Below are 18810 nucleotides of genomic sequence, written 5' to 3' on the forward strand. Positions count from 1 at the left end.
AGGCGCACTACACTCACTTTACATGGGGGCTAGGGATCGAACCCATGGCTTCCCAAGTCCAAGAAGCTCAGCCTTGTGATCATAAAGAGCCAGCTTTACCAGGCCTCCATCTGACTCTGCAACAGGGCCAGGCCAGAGCTCACCCTTCCTCTCACCCAGTGTGAGTCTCACCAGCTAGAGCCCATTGATTTGTTACTAACAAGAAAAATGATTGGGTACTCTTCAGAGCAAAGTCCCATCCGATCTTAACAAGGGCCGCACCCCATGGAGAAATAGGCCATTAGCCCTCCAGTCCCTCGCCCTCCCTTTCACATAGCAGAGGCAGAAGGCTTCATTTTCGGACTCTGATCATTGGTAGACTCGTTGCTGCTAACAATCCGCAGTCTTGGGAGCAAGCTACAGAAACAACAGGACAGACATAAGAGATGCTATTCTTGCCAATCGATGAGCGGGGTTAGGAACCGAAATTTGATTATTTTGTCTCTGCATGAGTCTTGATTGAACTCTGTGTTCCTGGAAATTAATTTCACACTCACATAGACTTTGGAGAGTTATTCTTTCCTTCCCACTTAGCAGCCTCAAAATGTGTTTCTTGTCCTAAGAAACCGCACAGTAGGTCCCAACCAAAAGTAGCTGTAATTAAAGGTGCAAATGAGTCCACACAGGGATGCCGGGGAAACCAGAGAGTCAATAGCACTTACCCTTTAAGGCACACAAGGCAGAGGTGTCCTCAGACATCCTGCCTCAGAAAATACTAAGTCATCCTTAATACAAGGTGCCCTCCAATTACTTTATTTGGAACAAGTAATAAGTTATCTGAACTTTGGTGAAGGCATGATGACCTGAAATTATCTGTTGATGTTATATTAGGTCCACTGGAGGTCATCTGACAGGATCAGTAAAAAAGAGAGACATCGTCATTCATCATTCCTGAAGACGTAGGCTGGAAACTGCTAGCTTTGTAAAGGCTCTCTGAAAAGTGTATCTGATTGTATCGTGGAGTTTGTGAATGGAAAACACACAAATGGGGAGAAGGGGGAAAGTTAAAAAAGAGCAGATTGGTGGGCCCTGGGTTGCTCTAAAATCCCCAATGGCCGTGTCATTTGTGGGTTGTTGTTGTTGTTGTTGTTGTTGTTGTTTTTAAAGGTAGTTGGTGTCTCATCTCCAGAACTTGAAGCAATGGCTGTAAGCCCTAGAAACTTCTATGAGATAGCGTCAAAATTCTCCCAGCAAAACCAGATGCTGATGTCAAACAAGAACATGGAGGGCGTCAACAAAACCGCCTCGTGTGTTCTCAGTAGGCATCAGCAAAACCGCCTCATGTGTTCTCAGTAGGCATCAGCAAAACCGCCTCATGTGTTCTCAGTAGGCATGCAGTATTTGTCTAAATCAACATAGTGCTTTGTGACTGGAAAGAGAAAATCTGACTAAGGCATCAGATGCTACAGAGCACTGTAAATTAAGGTGTCACGAGTCTGTGCTGGGGAGGTGGCTTAGTGCTTACTAGTGCTACTTGGGCAGAGGACTGGTGTTCAGTACCCAGAACCCCAAGTTAGGTGGCTGCCAACCAGCTGTAACTCCGGCTCCAGATCTGATGCCCTTTTCTGGCTTCCTCGGGCACCCACACACTCACACACCTGCACATACACACACAGAGACACACATGCATTCACATAATTAAAAATAAACCTTTGGGGGAAATAAGCAGATTTCAGGGCTGGAGAAATGACTCAGTAGTTAAGAACACCTGATGCACAAACATGAAGACCCACATTCAGATCCCACGTAAAACACCACGCACATCTATAACCCCAGGAGTGATGGGGAAAACTGGGGGAGTTAAGAGGATTACTGAGGCTAGCTGGCCAGCCAGTCTAGCCAAAAAATAATGAGCTCTGAGTTTAATGAGACCCCGGCTCAAGGGAATACAATCAGGAGTGATAGGGGAGGAGTCCAGATGTTTTCCTCTGACCTCTGTATGCACATGCATGGCACACACACATGACACAGCTTTCTCTAAGTTATGGTAAATGTATTGAGACTGGAACCTTCCTTAGCCTAGAGAACTGTGGGTGCACTGTGAGTCCTTTCCAGGCAGGAAGAGAGCGGTGTCCATCTCCCTGCTGTCCTAGTAAGGAACTTTCAACAAGGCCATCATGGCAGCTCGATTTGTGTCTCCTGCAGTTGGGGTTGGGGTTCCTCGTGTTCTGAGAAGCCTAAAGGACAAGAGATAGATAGGTTGGCAAAGAAGAGGCTGTGGTGGGCAGCCTGCATTCCCAGAATTCATCAAGGGCAAAGAGGCCTCTGTGTTCCTGTTCATGTGGTATGAGCCATGGTGTGACATCATATCAGCATTTAGGGCCAACAGGCCTCAGGAGAGAGAAGCTGGGGTCAGTGGCACTCACAAGCTAAGAGCACAATGGAAGCATCGTGATCATCAGGAAAACAGGTACAACCTGAAGACTATGGAACTACTTACAACAGACAACCAGTGACAGAAGTTTCTCTGCCATCCTGTATCTCCCTCCCTCCTTCTCCACAAACCCCAGTCCATCCAGACTGGAGAGCCAAGAAAACCTGGCCACAGGCTTGAGGTGAGGGAGGAAGCAGATGAAACTTTGTTGTCCAGCCTCAACCCTCTCCCAGGCAGCAGGCCTGGACTAAGGATCTCACAAAGGGGAGAGCTTTTCCTGTTCAGCAGGTAGAACTTTTCCTCTTCAATGGCGTTTGGTGCTTTGATTCTTCCATCCGACAGCACACAGTATGTACTAAAGACAGTGTGTATCTTATGAATGACCAGAAAGTATGGAGAGTTGGCCATACTTTCATCCAAAAAGGGTCATATGTGTGGAATCAAAAAAGGGGAATAAATTATTGATACATATGTTAATTTGAATAATTTTCCAAAATTAGACTAAGTAAAAAAAATACAATTTCAAAAAGTTATGTAAGATAACGTTCATTTATATAATGTTATTGAAATGGCAAAATTATCTCAATGGAGAAGAAACTGGTGGCCAATGACAAGGATGGTGGTGGGGCAGGAGAGGAGTGGGTGTGGCCTAAGAGCACAAGAGGAACCTTACAGTGAGAGAAACAGCAGTGGAATCTTGGTTGTGATACTGGACCCAGCCTCCACAGCAAGCCCCCATATGCTCGTATGATGTACTGCAAGATGCTATCGTTAGGAAACTGAATAAAGAATATAACACACGGGGCTGGAGAGATGGCTCAGAGGTTAAGAGCACTGCTTGCTCTTCCAAAGGTCCTGAGTTCAATTCCCAGCAACCACATGGTGGCTCACAACCATCTGTAATGAGATCTGGTGCCCTCTTCTGGCCTGTAGGGATACATGCAGACAGAGCACTGTATACATAATAAATAAATCTTTAAAAAAAAAAGAATATAACACACACACATTATTTTACTTTTGTTATTTGTGGGGTTTGGGTTTGGTTTGGTTTGAGATTTGGCTGGGGGGGGGGAATTGACACAAGGTCTTGCTATGTAGCCCAAGCTGGACTCAAATCACAATCCTCCTGGGGTTACAAGTATTCGTCCAGCTGTCTACATTATTTCTTGGAACTGCATATGAATCTGTAATTATATCCAAGTAACAAACTATTTTTAAAAACAGGCTGAGCACTGTGTATGAGCAAGCGGATGAAACAAGTGACCAATAGTCTTCATCAGATAAACAAATCCCACCAACAGGAGATGTTTCAACCAACTCAGTAAAATCTACTGTATTCATTTATGGAAAACTCAGGCTTTTGTTCTAACATTTGCTGACTGCCTTGACTAGAATCAAGATGTTCTACTATTTCAATCCTTTATTTGACTCCCCTTCCCACTACAAAGCTTCCTTGGTAAGCAGGTAGAGGAGGTTTCCTAACACTTGATAGAAACACAAAGAGCCCACTCTGATCCCACACACCCAGGAGCCATGTGTGCCAACAGAGGCGGCCAAATGTCAGCTGATTCCTGGTGACAACATCTGCCTCTAGGCCACTCTCCCATAGGAAAAGTCATGACCTCAGACTACTTCTAGCAATACTTCCAGACTTGCCGAAGATCCCAGTGGCTCTGGGTTCTGTAGTGATGCCCCACATACCTTCCTCTGCCTGTTTCATACTGTGTTATTTCACAGATTCACTCTAACTTAAATAAAGCCATACAGTCCTTCCTTATGGCTTCCCATCAAGAGAACTCCCATCCTTTCCAATACCCAACTTTAGAAGGCATTGCTCCAGTCCACTGGACATGGCTACATGTGTCTGAATCTTGGCTGTGCAAATGTCATTATTATTCCCACAGGTTCCTAGGTCTCATGCAGGGCAGGAACACAGTTAATTAACAGCTTGTCCTTACACATTTCACTACTGAATACCAACTATGTGCTGGACAGGATTCTAGACATCAGAGACACATCAGTGCTTACAATAAACTTACTATCCTCACACAGAGCATGGTAAACCATTATACAAGCACAAGCAGTTCTGGGGTTACAACTTCTACAAAGAGGGAGATAGGAGAGAGGTGGAAGGGTTCTTTAGATCAGTGCACAGGAAAGGCCCCCTTGACATTTGAGTTGCAATTTAAAAGATGACACATGGTCACGATGGTAGGTGAGGCAAAACAGAAAGATCCGGAACTCAAGGCCAGCCTGTGCTACATATTGAGAGAAGGGAGGGAAAAAGGGAAGGAGACAGAAAAACAAGTATGGCAAACAAGAGAAGACTATTCCATGGCAGAGAAAACAGCCAGGAAAGGTGAACAGCCTCCCACAGGACTGAACTTGATGCGTCTCTGCTCTGGTCCTCTCCTGCTCTTGCTCTGTGCCTGCTGCCTTTGGGCGATCTGCTGAACCTGACAAAGCAGTGGAGAGTCTGGCCCGGATTCCCCTCTGTGCTTTGATGCCTCGATCCCCTGTTAGCAAAGCTCTCACTCTCTCTGCCAAGGCCTGGGCCCAAGTTCTCAGCTGACAGTACTTGTTTCAGCCTCACAGAAGCGATCTGCTGGACACAGGGCAGCATGTTCCCCAACCACACACCTGCCAGATGTCCAGGACTTCCTGCAGATGCAGAATGACCTACCGTGAGAGCTGTGGTTCTCAGGTCTCACCGTTAGCCTTGCCCCTGACAGAGCCTGGAAACACTGCAGAAAGCAGAAGCCAGCTTCCATCCAAGCCAGAGGCACTTGGGCCTGTCGCCTCCTGGGAAGCCGCGTCGAAGGATGGCAATTTCCCCTTCCTAACACAGCTAGGCTTTCTTTCCTCGTGTGGGGGTTTTTATACTAACTATGAATGTAATTTATGTGTAAGAAGCTGCTGAGTAAAAGTAGGTGTTTAAATGAAGATTAAAAACATCAGAGGTTGTGTGTTGATTCCAGACAGTAGCTGAAACATTTCCTGATCCAATGAATCACTTCTGGGTGTCTGCTCCAACACAGCCATGAACCTCTTGCCAGCCCCACGGCTTCCAGCATCACTACATCCTGGGTTCATGACCCTCAGAGCCTGAACAGGACCTTCCACTCCTGACCTCGCCCTCTGCTGGACCTTACGCTCCTCAGGGCCTGTGAGCCTGTCTCCAGCTGCCAGGGCCTCTCTGGCTCTGGGTTTCAAACACTGCTCTTGCAGGGCATCCAGTTTCCACTGCATAGGGTCTTCCTGGCTGTTAAATGTGCTACTAAACAAGCCACTAAACCCGCTGACTTTTTTTTATCCAAATGCAGGATATGAATAATGATACTCCTGTTGTTTTTACTGTGACTCAACTCAAGTTTTTTTTTTAAGGAGATTTGGGGTTTGGGGGTTTGTGTAACTGGAAAATATAGAGTCAGAATTAGGCTCCAGAGCTCTAGGGAATCAAACAGAATGAGAACTCATTCATTCTGTTTCTTTCCCTTCCTGCTCTTCACACTCATGTCTTCTCTCCCCTTCTGATCCTTACATCTGTTTCTCCCTCTACCCTCATACCTAAGTAGACAGCTTCCAGCTCCCATTGGACCACTCAGCACACCCTCAGGGAAAGAGGGCTTCTCTACCAGCATCTCCATATTAAGCACTCTGATTGATTTGACAGATAAAGCATACATCTCACATGGACAAGCAAACAGGACCTAGGACCAGCAAGGCTGGTTCACGTGCCAATTCTCTCTCCCAAGCATGAGTGGAGCTACCCAAGAAAGCTACTGAAGGGCTATCACAGAAGACAGCAATTGAAAATTGCAATGAATTGCAATCCTGAGTTTGTTTGCTGTCTGATGCCTGGGACATGATTTATTTGCCAAAACTGGGCTCCCTTCTGTAAAGCCTGAGCGTTCTTGCAATTCATCTTCTTAAGCGAGCATTTGTCTTTACTATATGACTCTTCTTTGGACAACAGGATCTTGATGTAATTTGGATCTAGAATGTCCCTGAAGGCCCATGAATCGAAGGTTTGGTACCCGTTCTGCAGCACAGTCAGGAGGGACTAGAATCTAGAGAAATGAAGTTAGGTCCTTGGGGTATACCCTAGAAGGAGATATTGGGACCTCTCCTTTCTCGTTCGCTTCCTGGATGCTGTGAGATGAGCAGCTTTGCTTCACTGCACACTCTGCTGTGCTGGTCAGCCTTCCTACAGGCCCCAAAGCATGGAGCCAAACGGCTATGAACTGAAACCAAGAAGCAGAGCAAACCTTTGCTCCATAGAAGACTGGTGATCTCAGGCATTCTGTGACAGTGACTCTGCTGTCTCCAGTAGGCATGCTCCAGCCAACTGCTATCAAAACCTTTGGGTTTGTACTATTAGAGAGAAAAGACTTAGTTAGAAAATTAAAAAGAAACTACCCTTTACATCATTTCACACAGTTACTATGACAACTGAATGAAATAACATGGCTTGTGCTGCAAACTTAAAAAGCCCTATGTGGAAGTGAGGCTACTCTAGTTTCCTTGTTAGTTAGGTACCATGTTGGCAGATGAGTCAAAAGTGCCTAAACCAGTGGTTCCCAACCTTGCCAATGCTGCAGCCCTCTAATACAGTTCCACATGTTGTGGTGATCCCAACCCCCAGGTTGAGAACCGCTGGACTAAACCATCAGAGAGAGAGAGAGAGAGAGAGAGAGAGAGAGAGAGAGAGAGAGAGAGAGAGAGAGCGCGCGCGCGCGCGCGCGCGCTCAAATGCCCTGAGGACAATCACTCTTGTTTTCAGTGTAAGGTCTGTGTAAGACAGAAGAAAAGTCCGTGGTTTGTGTTTTTAAATAACACAGTAATCAAGGGGAAGGCTCCGACTCCCACTTGGCTTCGTGACTTTGCCCACATCTTAGAGTGCGTTGAGAAACTTTTATTCATAATTATTTTCCTTTCAATCCTTGGTAATACTCTAGCCTTATAGTGGAATTTTAAGGGAGCCAAACTTACACAAATCATGATTGTACGATTAAGTCTGACAATTACCGGAGGATCTAAGCTGACGCGGGTGCAAGTCCCGGAAATAGTCAGCTGTACGACCGTTACTAGTCCAAGTGCAAAGCCTAAAACTGGGGTTTTAAGGTTTTTGGCTAAAAATGTCCCACCCCTGTCACAGGCTTGCTCTTTTCCTCCCTTGAGAAGTAAGTTGGCCTCATTCAAGTTGTGGGCTCTCCATCTAACCCAAGAGCTACAAGGAGCCAAAAGCGTTGCACTGTAACAACAGGAAAGACCTCTTGTGGGCATTTCAGGAATGGGCCAGACCCCATCTGTCAGAGGCTCCAGGATGTAGAACTACTCATTTGAAAGAGTTTCTTTCTCAAGGAAAGTGCTGGGGCTGAAGAGGTGGCTGCTCTTGCAAAGGACCTGGGTTTCCGTGCCAGTTCCCAAGACCCATTTGGGGTGGCTCACAACAGCCTGTAACTCCAGTTCTCAGGGTCCCAACACTCATCTGGTCTCCACAGGCACAGGTGGTGCACATATAGACAAGCAGGCACCCACATATACACATAAATAAAAATAAAAGCTTAAAAATAACACAATAAAAAAGATAGCACTGAAAAGGGGGCTCCTCTGTTACAAGTCACTGGGTGTCCTAGTTAGGGTTACTGTTGGTGTGATGAAACACCATGACCCAAAGTAACGTGGAGCAGAAAGGGTTTATTTGGTTTACACTTCCACATCATTGTTCATCACTGAAGGAACTTAAACAGGCAGGAACCTGGAGGCAGGAGCTGATGCAGAGACCGTGGAGGGGTGCTGCTTATGTGGCTTGCTCCTCACGGCTTGCTCAGCCTGCTTTCTTCTAGAACCCAGGACCACCAGCCTAGGTATGGCACCACTCACAATATGCTAGGCCCTCCCCCATCAATCACTAGTTAAGAAAGTGTTCTAAAAGCTTGTGTACAGCCAGATCTCATGGAGACATTTTCTCAATCAAGGTTCCTTCCTCTCAGATCACTATAGCCTGGATTGGATTGACACAAAACTAGCCAGCACACTAGGTAAGTGTTCTCCATGGTTCAGCCACTCGGGCACTCAAAGGGCACCAGAGTTATGGTGCAAGAGGACCAACCAGGCTCCAGCTAAAACTGGCAATAGGAGTTGACGTCTCACATGTGTGGCTGGTTTTGCGAGCATAATACAAGATTTACAGGGCCATGCAGGCTTCCACCAACATTCCAGAGAAAAGTCAGTGAGGTCAGGCAATAAGTAGCAAGATCAGTTTCTCTGCAGGAACTCCTGAGGACCATGCATGAAGCTTTGAAGGTAAAGCCGAAGCTGGAGTGGAGACTTCAGGATGTTGGAGATGCCAAGAACATGGGTCATCTGCCAAGGCAAGGTGCATACACCAAGTGGAGGCAACTCAAGAAGCCATGTGGGCTGCAAGTGACACAGCTTTAGAGGATGTGCTACCCAGACCTGACACCACAGTCTCAATGTCAGACATGGAGCTAGAGGGATTAACTTCTGCCCTGATGTCTTTGCCTTGGTCCCATCTACGCTCTCATTCCTCCCTTTTGGAGTAGTGATGCCTATTCTGTGTCACTGTATGTTGGAAGTATATGAATCTCTTTTTAATGTTATAGGGACTCACAGCTGAGAAACTACCTTGACTTTCAGTAGAGACTTTGAACATGTATGTCTTGGCAGTATTGGAACTATTAAGACTTTAGGGACTCTGGAAGTTAGACTAGATGCATTTCTCACTGTGAGATAAGCATGAGCCTTTGGAGGCCAAGCATGGAATGTTTCCATTTAAATCTGAAATGTCACACAGAGACTTGTATTTGGAACAATTGCTCCCCAGCTGGGGGAGCTCTTCTAGGAGGTTTTGAAAGCTTTGGGAGGCAGAGTCTAGCTGGCAGAAAGGGACAGACTTTGGAGGTTATACCCAGCCTCTGGTTCCTGTCATGCTCTCTCCTAGTCTACCATGCTATGAAAAGTCCACACTGCACACTCCTGCCACTGTGCTTTCCCTGACATGATGGACTGGAACCCTCTAAAACCATGAGTCAAGTTAAACCATCTCCTCCCACACCCACCTTGACTTGTTTCTGTTGTGGGTTATGGTCACAGAGACACAGAAGTAATTAACACACATGTAAAATTACAGTATTTAAATGTCAAACATGATCAAATGTTGGAAATATAAAGGGATGGAGAGATGGCTCAGTGGTTAAGAGCACTTGTTGCTTTTGCAGGACCAAGGTTCAGCTCCCACATGACAGCTCACAACTGTCTGTAATTCCTATTCTGGGGATCTTATGCCCTCTTCTGACCTCCACAGGCACCAGGCACACACATAATGCACATACATACATGCAGTCAAATGTATATACACACAAAATAAAAATAAATAAATCATATCTATACCTACACATACATTTCATTAAAATTTAATTTAACTTTTTCAGGCTAGATTTTCCACTATTGTGTTTTTTACCCCCATTCCACTGCCAATTTTCCATAATCTTACAAAGCATTTTTATTCTAATCAAATCTCACCATGCCACTTTACAGCAATTTAAATTTGGGTAAAGGCATTTAACATCAAGTACAACAATCATTCCACTTTTCGCTTTTAATGTGCTTTACTTATTGTTCAACTTCTGACTCTGGCAACAAGAAAATGAAGCACAGAAAACACACAAAGTGAGAGAAATATGTAAATTATATAAGGGTTTGGTGTCCTGACTATTTACAAAACTCACAATTCAACAAAAAAGACAAAGGATCTGAATAGATGCTACTAAAAAGAAAATACCCAAATGGGTAATGAGTACATGAAAAGATGCTTACTTGTGATATTTTGTTTGTGATCTAACAAATAAAGCTCACCTGAAGATCAGAGAAGCAGAGTAGCCAGTCACTAGTTCTTACCTCTACAAAGTCCTCATCCAAAAGGGCTCCTCTAGCCTTATATTCCTTTTTCTGCCCAGCTATTTCACTTCCTGTCTTAACCTCCCTAGTGCTGGGATTAAAGGCATGCATGCCTCCCAAGTACTGGGAGCAAAGGCATGAGATCCCAAGTGCTGGGATTAAAGGTATGTGCCATCACTGCCTGGCCTCTATGGCTAACTAGTGGCTGGCTTTGCCCTCTGATCTTCTAGCAAGCTTTATTTGTTAGATAACAAACAAAATATCACTCCATTTCCCCTTTTTTTGGTCTAAAATAAAAAGGTTATAACTAATATAAGAGAAACTATAAACAATAAGTACAATAACTATATACAATATATACAAGCAACAATTACATTAACAATGTCTAGTCCATTAACATTTGACAAATTTTTCAGAGAAAATACTCCATATCTATCCTATCTTGTTAAGTCCAAAAGGTTGTACCTAATTCACTTTCTATTCTAACTTGCATTACCAAAACTATCTTTTAATGTCTCTTAACCTTAGAAATGTCTGACTACACGTATTATCATTAGTCATTAGAGAAATGTATATTGGAGTCACAATAAGATACCATTCCCTAGTCACTAAAATGAGGGTATGCTAAAAAGGACAAGTAATAACATATTGACAAGAATGTAAAGAAAATAGAACCCTCAAATACAACTACAGTGAGAATGAAAATTCATGCAGACACTTAGGAAAAGAATTTGACAGTTCCTAAAAGGATAACCACAGTGGTCTCCTGTGACCCATTTATTCTATTCTAAGGTATGTGTCCAAAAGAACTGTGAACATGTCCACAAAAAAATTACGCATGAATTCTTAGAGCAAGCAGCATTATTCATAGTAGTTGAAAGGTGACTAACTCAAATGTCTACCAAACAATGAATGGATCCTGTACTGAGTCCATACTAGGAGGTACTATTTAGCAATGTTTACGTTTACTTATTTTTTTTTTATTGCATGAGTTTGTATCTGTGCATGCAGCCATGTGCATGCGACAGCACATGTTAGAAGTTAAAGATCAACTTGCTAGAGCATGGTCTCTCCTTCTGCCACTCAGGTCATCTGGCTCGGGGGCAAGTATCCTGCTGAGCTATCTTGCTGGTCCCAATTCCACAACTTTTTAATACAGAGTGAGAGCTGAGAAGGAATACAGCTCAGTGGTAGAGTGCTTGCCTAGCATTCAGGAGGTCCTAGGTTCAATTCCCAACACTTCAAGGGTAGAATAAATAATAGTAATGAAGTTCTGATACACACTACATACAATATGAATGAAAAACAAATATACAATAAAAATATTATAAATGAAAGAAGTCAGTTATCCTAAAAGATAATACATTTGACTTCAAATACATGAAAAATGTCTACAACAGACAATCCACAGAGACATAAATAGATTGGTGGCTACTTACAACTCAGGTTATTGAGGGAAATTGGATTAATTGCTAATGGGCACATGTTTTCTTTATGGAATGTTTAAAAATGTTCCCAAATTAAATAATGATGATGATTTCCCAACTCTGTGAATATACTAAAAACCACTGAGTTGTACTGTGTGGGTGAATTCTGTAGCATACAAATTTTATCTTAAATACTGGGGTTTTTATGGTTTTCAATGGAAAATTGAGTTCCCAAGCAGAATTAGAAAATGGAAGGATGTATTATACATAAGTAAGCCAAGAACAGAGCAGCAAGGGGTTACAGCATTTCATTCAGAAGGAAGTTAGGTCGATTCCCTGTCTGACACACTATGAAAGAACCAATTGATCACTGTTCAATATTCTAACTCTACAGAATTAAAGAAAGAAAAATGACGGCTGGGGGATATCTCTGTCAGCAAAATGCTTGCAAACACAAGAACCAGAGTTTAATTCTCAGAATCTACACTTAAAAAAAAAGTCAGGCATGGTGGTAGTAACTTGTAACTCCAGAGCTCATGATGTAGAGACAAGGAGATCTCTGAGGCTCAGAGGCCAGTCAGTGTAGCCCAATTAATAAGCTACAGGCCAGCAAGAGATCCTGTCTCAAAAGGAGGTGGTAGAAATACCTGCAGGTGACCCCAAGGTTCTCCTCTGGCCTTCCCAGGCACAGGCATTTGTATATATACATGCACACACACAAGCATAAAAATGGAGGGAGGGGAATGGGTGGAGTATGCTTCTATCCTATGAAAATCAAAGATGGGGCAACTGGATTCAGTATCTACCCAGGCTAATTACTGACCCTGCCACCATAGCCTGACTCTTTAGGGCAGTTTAGGATATACCTTCTCTCTCTTCTCTCTCTCTCTCTCTCTCTCTCTCTCTCTCTCTCTCTCTCTCTCTCTCTCTCTCCCTCCCTCCCTCCCTCCCTCCCTCCCTCCCTCCCTCTCTCCCTCTCTCTCTCTCTCTCTCTCTCTCTCTCTCTCAGCGTGTGTGTATGTGTATGTGCGCGCGCACGCGCACGCACGTGTACAGGATCCTGTGTATCTCAGTCTGGCCTTGAACTCACTATGTAGCTATGGATGCCCTTGAACTCCTGATCTTCCTGTCTCCACCTCCCAAATGCTGAAATTACAAGTGTGCAACACCACACCTGACTAGGACACCTTATTTTTTTTTTATGTCATCTGTCCAGGTTTCTAGACATGCCAAAACAGAAACAGCATACAGATGTAAGGTAGCTGGTATTATATTACTAATGTCTATAATTATGGTTAACTAAAAATTATTCTGTGTAATTATGAATTATGAGCACAAGCTAGCGTAACATATCACCTGTCAACATTTAGCTAAGAAACTCTAAGAATTATCCAGCTAGTATTAAAGGCACAAATATATGTTTCTTTTAAGTATTAAGAACATGTTGTTGTACCATGTGATTTTGCTGGAAGACTGTAAAAAATAAGCATGAGGTAAAATGGTGTTTATATATTTCATCTCTCTGTTAAACAGATTCAAGAAGCCATTCCCTGGCCCCTTCCTCCCCTCCCCTCAGCCCCAGTGCTTGAACCGAAGCACTGGTCTCTTCCATGCTAGGTGAGCACTCTACCTAACTGAGCAGCATCCGCCTTCTCTCCGTCTTTTCTTTAAAATGAATACTTTAGGGCCATAGAGATGGCTCAGTGGGTATGAGTGTTTACTCTGCAAGCATCAGGACCTGAGTTCAGATCCCAGCACACATGTGAAAGGTCAAGGCGTAATCCTAGTGATGTGGGGGCAGTGGCGGGAAGATAGCTGGGGTTTCCCGGCCAACAGCCTAGCTGCAGGTTCCGTGAGAGACCCTGTTTTGAAAGAATAAGACAAAAGGTGATAGAGAACCTTTACTTGGTGGTTATCAGGTTCACAGTGATTCACTATACACCACTGTAAGTATAATGGCTGCACAGGCTGCTATTAAAAACAAACAAACACACACACAGGCGTGGTAGTGCACACCTTTAATCCCAGCCCTTGGGAGGCAGAGGCAGGAGGAGGATCTCCAGGTTCTAGGCAGGCTGGTCTACATAGTGTGTTCCAGGACAGCCAGAGCTACACAAAGAAACCCTGTCTTAAAACAAACAAACAAACAAAAGCCATATACCGGGTGGCTTGAACAACATTTATTTCTACAGTTCTGGAAGCTAGGAAGTCCTAGATCAGATGCCAGGGTGGGTAGGTTCTGGGGAAGGGCCTCTTTCCGACTTGCAGACAACTGCCTTCCTGCTACATCTTTACAAGATGGACAGAGTCTGTGAGCTCTTTGGCACTAAACCTGATCTCATCTAAATTTCCTCCAAAAGGTCCACTTCCTAAAGACCATCACACGGGGGTTAGACCTGCAACATGTGAATGCAGGAGACTGGTTACCTAGCAATATTCAGGGCATAACGGTTGCAAAAGGAGGCCAACTTAAAAAAATGAGAACCATATATACATATTGGCTCCACAAGAAGGAAAAAGGCTGATCTCTATATTTGAAAACACTTTAAGATAAATTTCGGTGTAGAATACTTACATGTTGGCTATTGTTCACATTTGGTGACTTTCTTTAACGGGCAGCTCATTTATAAAAATGTCTTCCATGCCTCCAAGGATGACAGGCGCAGGTGACAAGTGATCTGTGTTGGAGAAGCTTGGCAGTAATAGTCGGCCATAGCTACTGGCCTTTCTAAGCCAAAGCAACAAAGAGAAATGTAGCTCTGTGGGTATTTTCATTGTGAATCCAAGGAGACTGGGAAAAAGAAAGATCAGTCCTATGGAGTTTGGTTGTCTGTCTGTCTGCCTGTCTGTTTTTTGAGACAAGATTTCTCTAAGTAGCCCTGGCTGTCCTGGAACTCTCTCTGTAGACCAGGCTGGCCTCAAACTTAGAGATCTGCCTGCTTCTGTCTCCTGAGTGCTGAGATTAAGGCATGTGCCACCTTGCCTGGCAGAGTTCAGCCTTATTGGCCATGGTGATTCCAAATCTGCATCTTTGATTTCCCATTGTTGACTTCTAGAAGTGGTGTGAGCCACCTATTGAAGGACATAAGTTATTTGACTCTCTTCCAGGATGCCTACATAACTGAAGGTATCCCAAGTTGTTGTATCATGAAGGCTGAAAAAGACTCATTTACTCAGATCCCCAAAAGGCATATTATATTATTTGAGCAATATATATAATTCTTGAGTCATTTTCAGCACAATAAATAAAGTTCCCTATGACTGAAATACTACAGTTATTCCAAGTTGCTGGGACATTTTTCTAGTTACAGAGAAGTAAAAAACGTGCTTACAGTTTTGCAAGACAGCAGTGCAAGGAAAGTATTCCCACATACCCATGGGTCTCTGGAAGCCTAGGAAAGAGAATCTATTTGGGGGGTATGCAAAGAGTGTTTGTATTTGTTTAAAGAGAAAGAGTAAAGAACAACTCATTTGCCTGTTTGGGGACGGGAAGTAAGTATAGTAAGTCACGGTCAGTCTTTCATCAGACATACTCCAACCTCCACGATTTCACCTTCCTCATACTTCTAACCTATGACTTTGCTCTATTTATGTATGGACTTTGGAGCTATAGTCCCAAGTTTACTTGCCTAGCATATAAGTGGACATAGCGTTGGACCTTAAGTGTGAAGCTTCAATTGTCATTTCCAGGAAAATCTGCATGTACATAGATGTGTTTGAATGGATCAGAACCTTGAAGAACAATGATTCAAGAACACCCACAAGGAATAAGCTCACAGGACAATATTATGATTCTGCTATGTTTTCAAAGAAACATGAAATGCTATCTATATTTGTATTTTCTGAAAATAGAATAGAGCAAATGGAATTCTCAGTAGGTGCAGTCAGGCATAACCAAAGATCTGGGGGGAAATGAGTCTCTTTTGTAGAGATATCCATGAAGGCAGTCTTGCATGTCACTTACAAGGACGGTGTGGGAAAGAACAGAAATAAGAGCAGATGACCTAGGAATTCCTGAATCCAGAGCAAAGACAGAAATGAGAAAAACAGAGATGGATAGCAGAAATAACATTTAAATGCCCACTGTTTGATATGTCTTTTAGAGACTGCTATCTTCTACTCTGCTAATACTTAACTTTTTAGATTCAATCCATGAAAAAAAATTCAACACCAAAGTTGCCATGGGAGAAAGCTATTCATATATGCATTTGTATAATAGGAAGGGGAATATATTTGAAAAACCAGAGTCTTTTTTTCTGCCTTTCTCTTAACATATATTTTACATGAAGCAATATTGGAATTTAACTCTTTGTATAGTACCTTGCATAGTAAATGTTTAGGTAGTGACTGTTAAATGAATCTTGGAAATATTTGAAACATAGGGTTTATTTTCTAAATGTGTATTTAATAGTCCACTTGAAAAGTCACACAGATGTCTACACCTCAAAATGCCCTCATGACATAAAGGGGTGGTAACTATTACAACAGAATAGACTAGAAAGATGACAATTTGAGAAAGTATGAAGGGAAATTCCAAACATTAATTTTTTTCCAAATATGGTCTTTTAATATCTCAGATATCTTGGTTTCCATGGAAATTCCCAAGAGTCTAGGAAATAAATCTATTCTGACTTTGAAACTTTGACTTCTCCACAACATCCACACATAAATTGTAATCTTTTCACGTTCTTATAAACGCCACAACAGAGAACTGAGACATGTTTGCTAGTATCCGTTATGTTTGCCAAACCTCAGTGGAAAGCAGTAGTGATTGTACTGTTATTCATCGTTTAAAGAGTAGCCCTGAAGAACAAGCACCATTCAAGAGTGCGACGAAGTACAGGTGATTCTCACGCTAGACCACACACATCTTACTAGCTATTGCGCAAAGAAATCCCATGGACAGTAAGTAATTCCTTCATCCTTCGTAGGTCCTCCAGCTCTTTTTGAAATTGATTCAGGGGCCTGTAATGGGGGCAGGGACCTCATTTTGATCAATTTTTAAATCCCCTCTGAACAGGTAAAAAATCTATTGTGTGTGGTTTGAGATTTCTTTTCTCTCTTCCTTCCTCCCCCCACCCCCACCCCCGACTCTGTTCTGCACTTAAAACACAGGTAGAGAAGTAGAACGGATATCGTGTTACTCGGAGATTGTAAAATTATCTGAAGGCAGTATAAAGTTTAACTTCACGCGCTCTTTTAGCCGGTCGGTGGTGTTCCTAAGAATCAAGCCAACACTGACACGCAAAATAGAACTCTTTCGAAAATAATTATCATATATAGGAAGCAGATGGTGACGCAAAAACACATCTTTCATTGAGTAACATTCCTTCATCAGCAACAAATTCCCACAGAATCCTTGCTCCTATTTGTAAACAAGAGCTAGAGGCAGCGATGCGATGCTCGGGGCACCAGGAGGTAAGTGGTGATGCGCGGAGCCCCGAAGCGTTGGGCAAGGGCTGTGTGGACAGGTCTTCCGCCAGAATCCTGTACCATCCTCCAGCCAAAAGAAGCCCTGTCCCAACTCGCTTAACTCCACGGCAGTTACCGGGGCATTCTTCAACCTCCTTCAACTCCCCACACATTGCCAAAGCACCCCGTACCCCACCGAGGCTCTCGTGTCCTCGGGGGGAAGACCGGCCTGGCTGGTGGCCCCGCGGGGTGGCTTACCGAGCAGCGAGCCGATGAAGATGACAACCTGCACAGTGGTTGTGAACTGGCGGTACAGCTGCGCCTCGCTCAGCTCCCCGAGCGCGCTGAGGTTGGCGCCAGCCTCGGCACCCGACGTGTTGCGCGGGTGGCTGGCGTTCGGCGACACCCAGCTGTTGTTGTGCCCCATAGCGAAGCCGGGGGCTTGCGCTCGCCCGCCCGGCCTCGGAGCCCCGCGCACAAGCCGCTCCTGGCCCGGGCGCGGAGGGAGCGACGCGCGGGTGCCAAGCAGCGTCCTGCAGAGCCGGGCGGGAGGCTGGCCCCTCACGTCTGCTCATAGCCTAGCCAGCAGTCCGCGAGCAGGGGTGGGAGGGAGGCGCGGCCGCGCCCCATGCCTGCTCCCCCCCTGGGCCCGTCAGCAGCCACATGGAGGCGGCACGGTCACAGCGCATCCATCGCTGGGCCCTCCTCCCGAGAGTGGGGGGGCACCGCGGCCAAGCCCACCCTGCAGAGACATCATCGGTGGCTGCGGAGGACCCACGCACGCTCTGCTCCCCTCGCCCTATAGGGGAAGGGCACACTTGGCCGAATCTATTATTCCAATGCTACTGGCTTCGAGGCTAGGGTGGTGCGAACCCCAAGAAATGCCCCAGCCTAGTGATCGGAGCTGGGAGGGTGAGGGCTAGACCCCGTGGGCAGCCAAGGCTTGGGCAGGAGGCCCCGAGGGTCCACAGCCTGGCCCCGCACACTCGGCTGAGCGCCAGGACTCCAGGACGGTCCATCCAGCTTGCGGGGCTGCGATCTCCCGCCTCCCCAAGGCTGCCTGGACCCCCACCCTCCGGGAACCAGCTCTGCAGCCCCTTGGCCTCCCCACGCCGCCCCGACCCTTGGTCTCACGGCCCCCGGGTCGGTTCGTGGCTGGGACAGATTGCGGTGACCTAGCGGGGGTGGGGGGACCTGCGAGGACGCGCCGGAGAGGGGCAGTGGCACCGCTCGCCGGGCCGCGGGACTCCCGGCGGCGCGTGCCTGGGGCAGTCGGGGCCGCGCGGCAGGCGGGCGAGGTCACATGACTCACGACCCGCCCCCTCACGCTGCAACCGGGACGGCGCCATCTTGCCCCGGTGGAGCGTGACTTCGTCGCGGGGAGCGTGGGAGGCGCGCCGTGGCTGTGTCTGGTGTCTGTGGAATGCGCTGCCCCGGCGTCATCAGGGGAGCCGCCGGCAGGCGCATAATCACTTGCCATGGCCACCCGGGCCGGGAGCCCAGCCTCGGGGCCCTCAGCCAAGCCAAAGCCTGTTAAGAAAGGCGGAATAGAGGACCGCAGTGGTGCTTTCCACGGCCCCTTCACCTCTGCAATGGGCATTGCTAATTAATGAATCCAGCTGAGAAGAGTTGGAG

The 18810-nt window shown here is 45.4% G+C and overlaps 1 protein-coding gene across 2 annotated transcripts in view; it reads right to left on the bottom strand.

Annotated features, from left to right (window-relative positions):
* The window catches only part of Gpr176 (G protein-coupled receptor 176), a 106959-nt gene extending 88424 nt beyond the window's left edge, over window positions 1-18535 (bottom strand). The window contains exon 1 of one of the 2 annotated variants that reach the window (XM_006979231.4): window positions 17434-18535. In XM_006979231.4, coding sequence (XP_006979293.3) covers window positions 17434-17602 — 169 coding nt within the window. In that variant the 5' untranslated portion in view covers window positions 17603-18535. The remainder of the gene's footprint in view (window positions 1-17433) is intronic. The other variant, XM_076570340.1, reaches the window with a different exon arrangement.
* Between the last annotated feature and the right edge of the window lie 275 nt (window positions 18536-18810).

Source organism: Peromyscus maniculatus, chromosome 4, assembly GCF_049852395.1.
Source record: "Peromyscus maniculatus bairdii isolate BWxNUB_F1_BW_parent chromosome 4, HU_Pman_BW_mat_3.1, whole genome shotgun sequence".
NCBI lineage: Eukaryota > Metazoa > Chordata > Mammalia > Rodentia > Cricetidae > Peromyscus > Peromyscus maniculatus.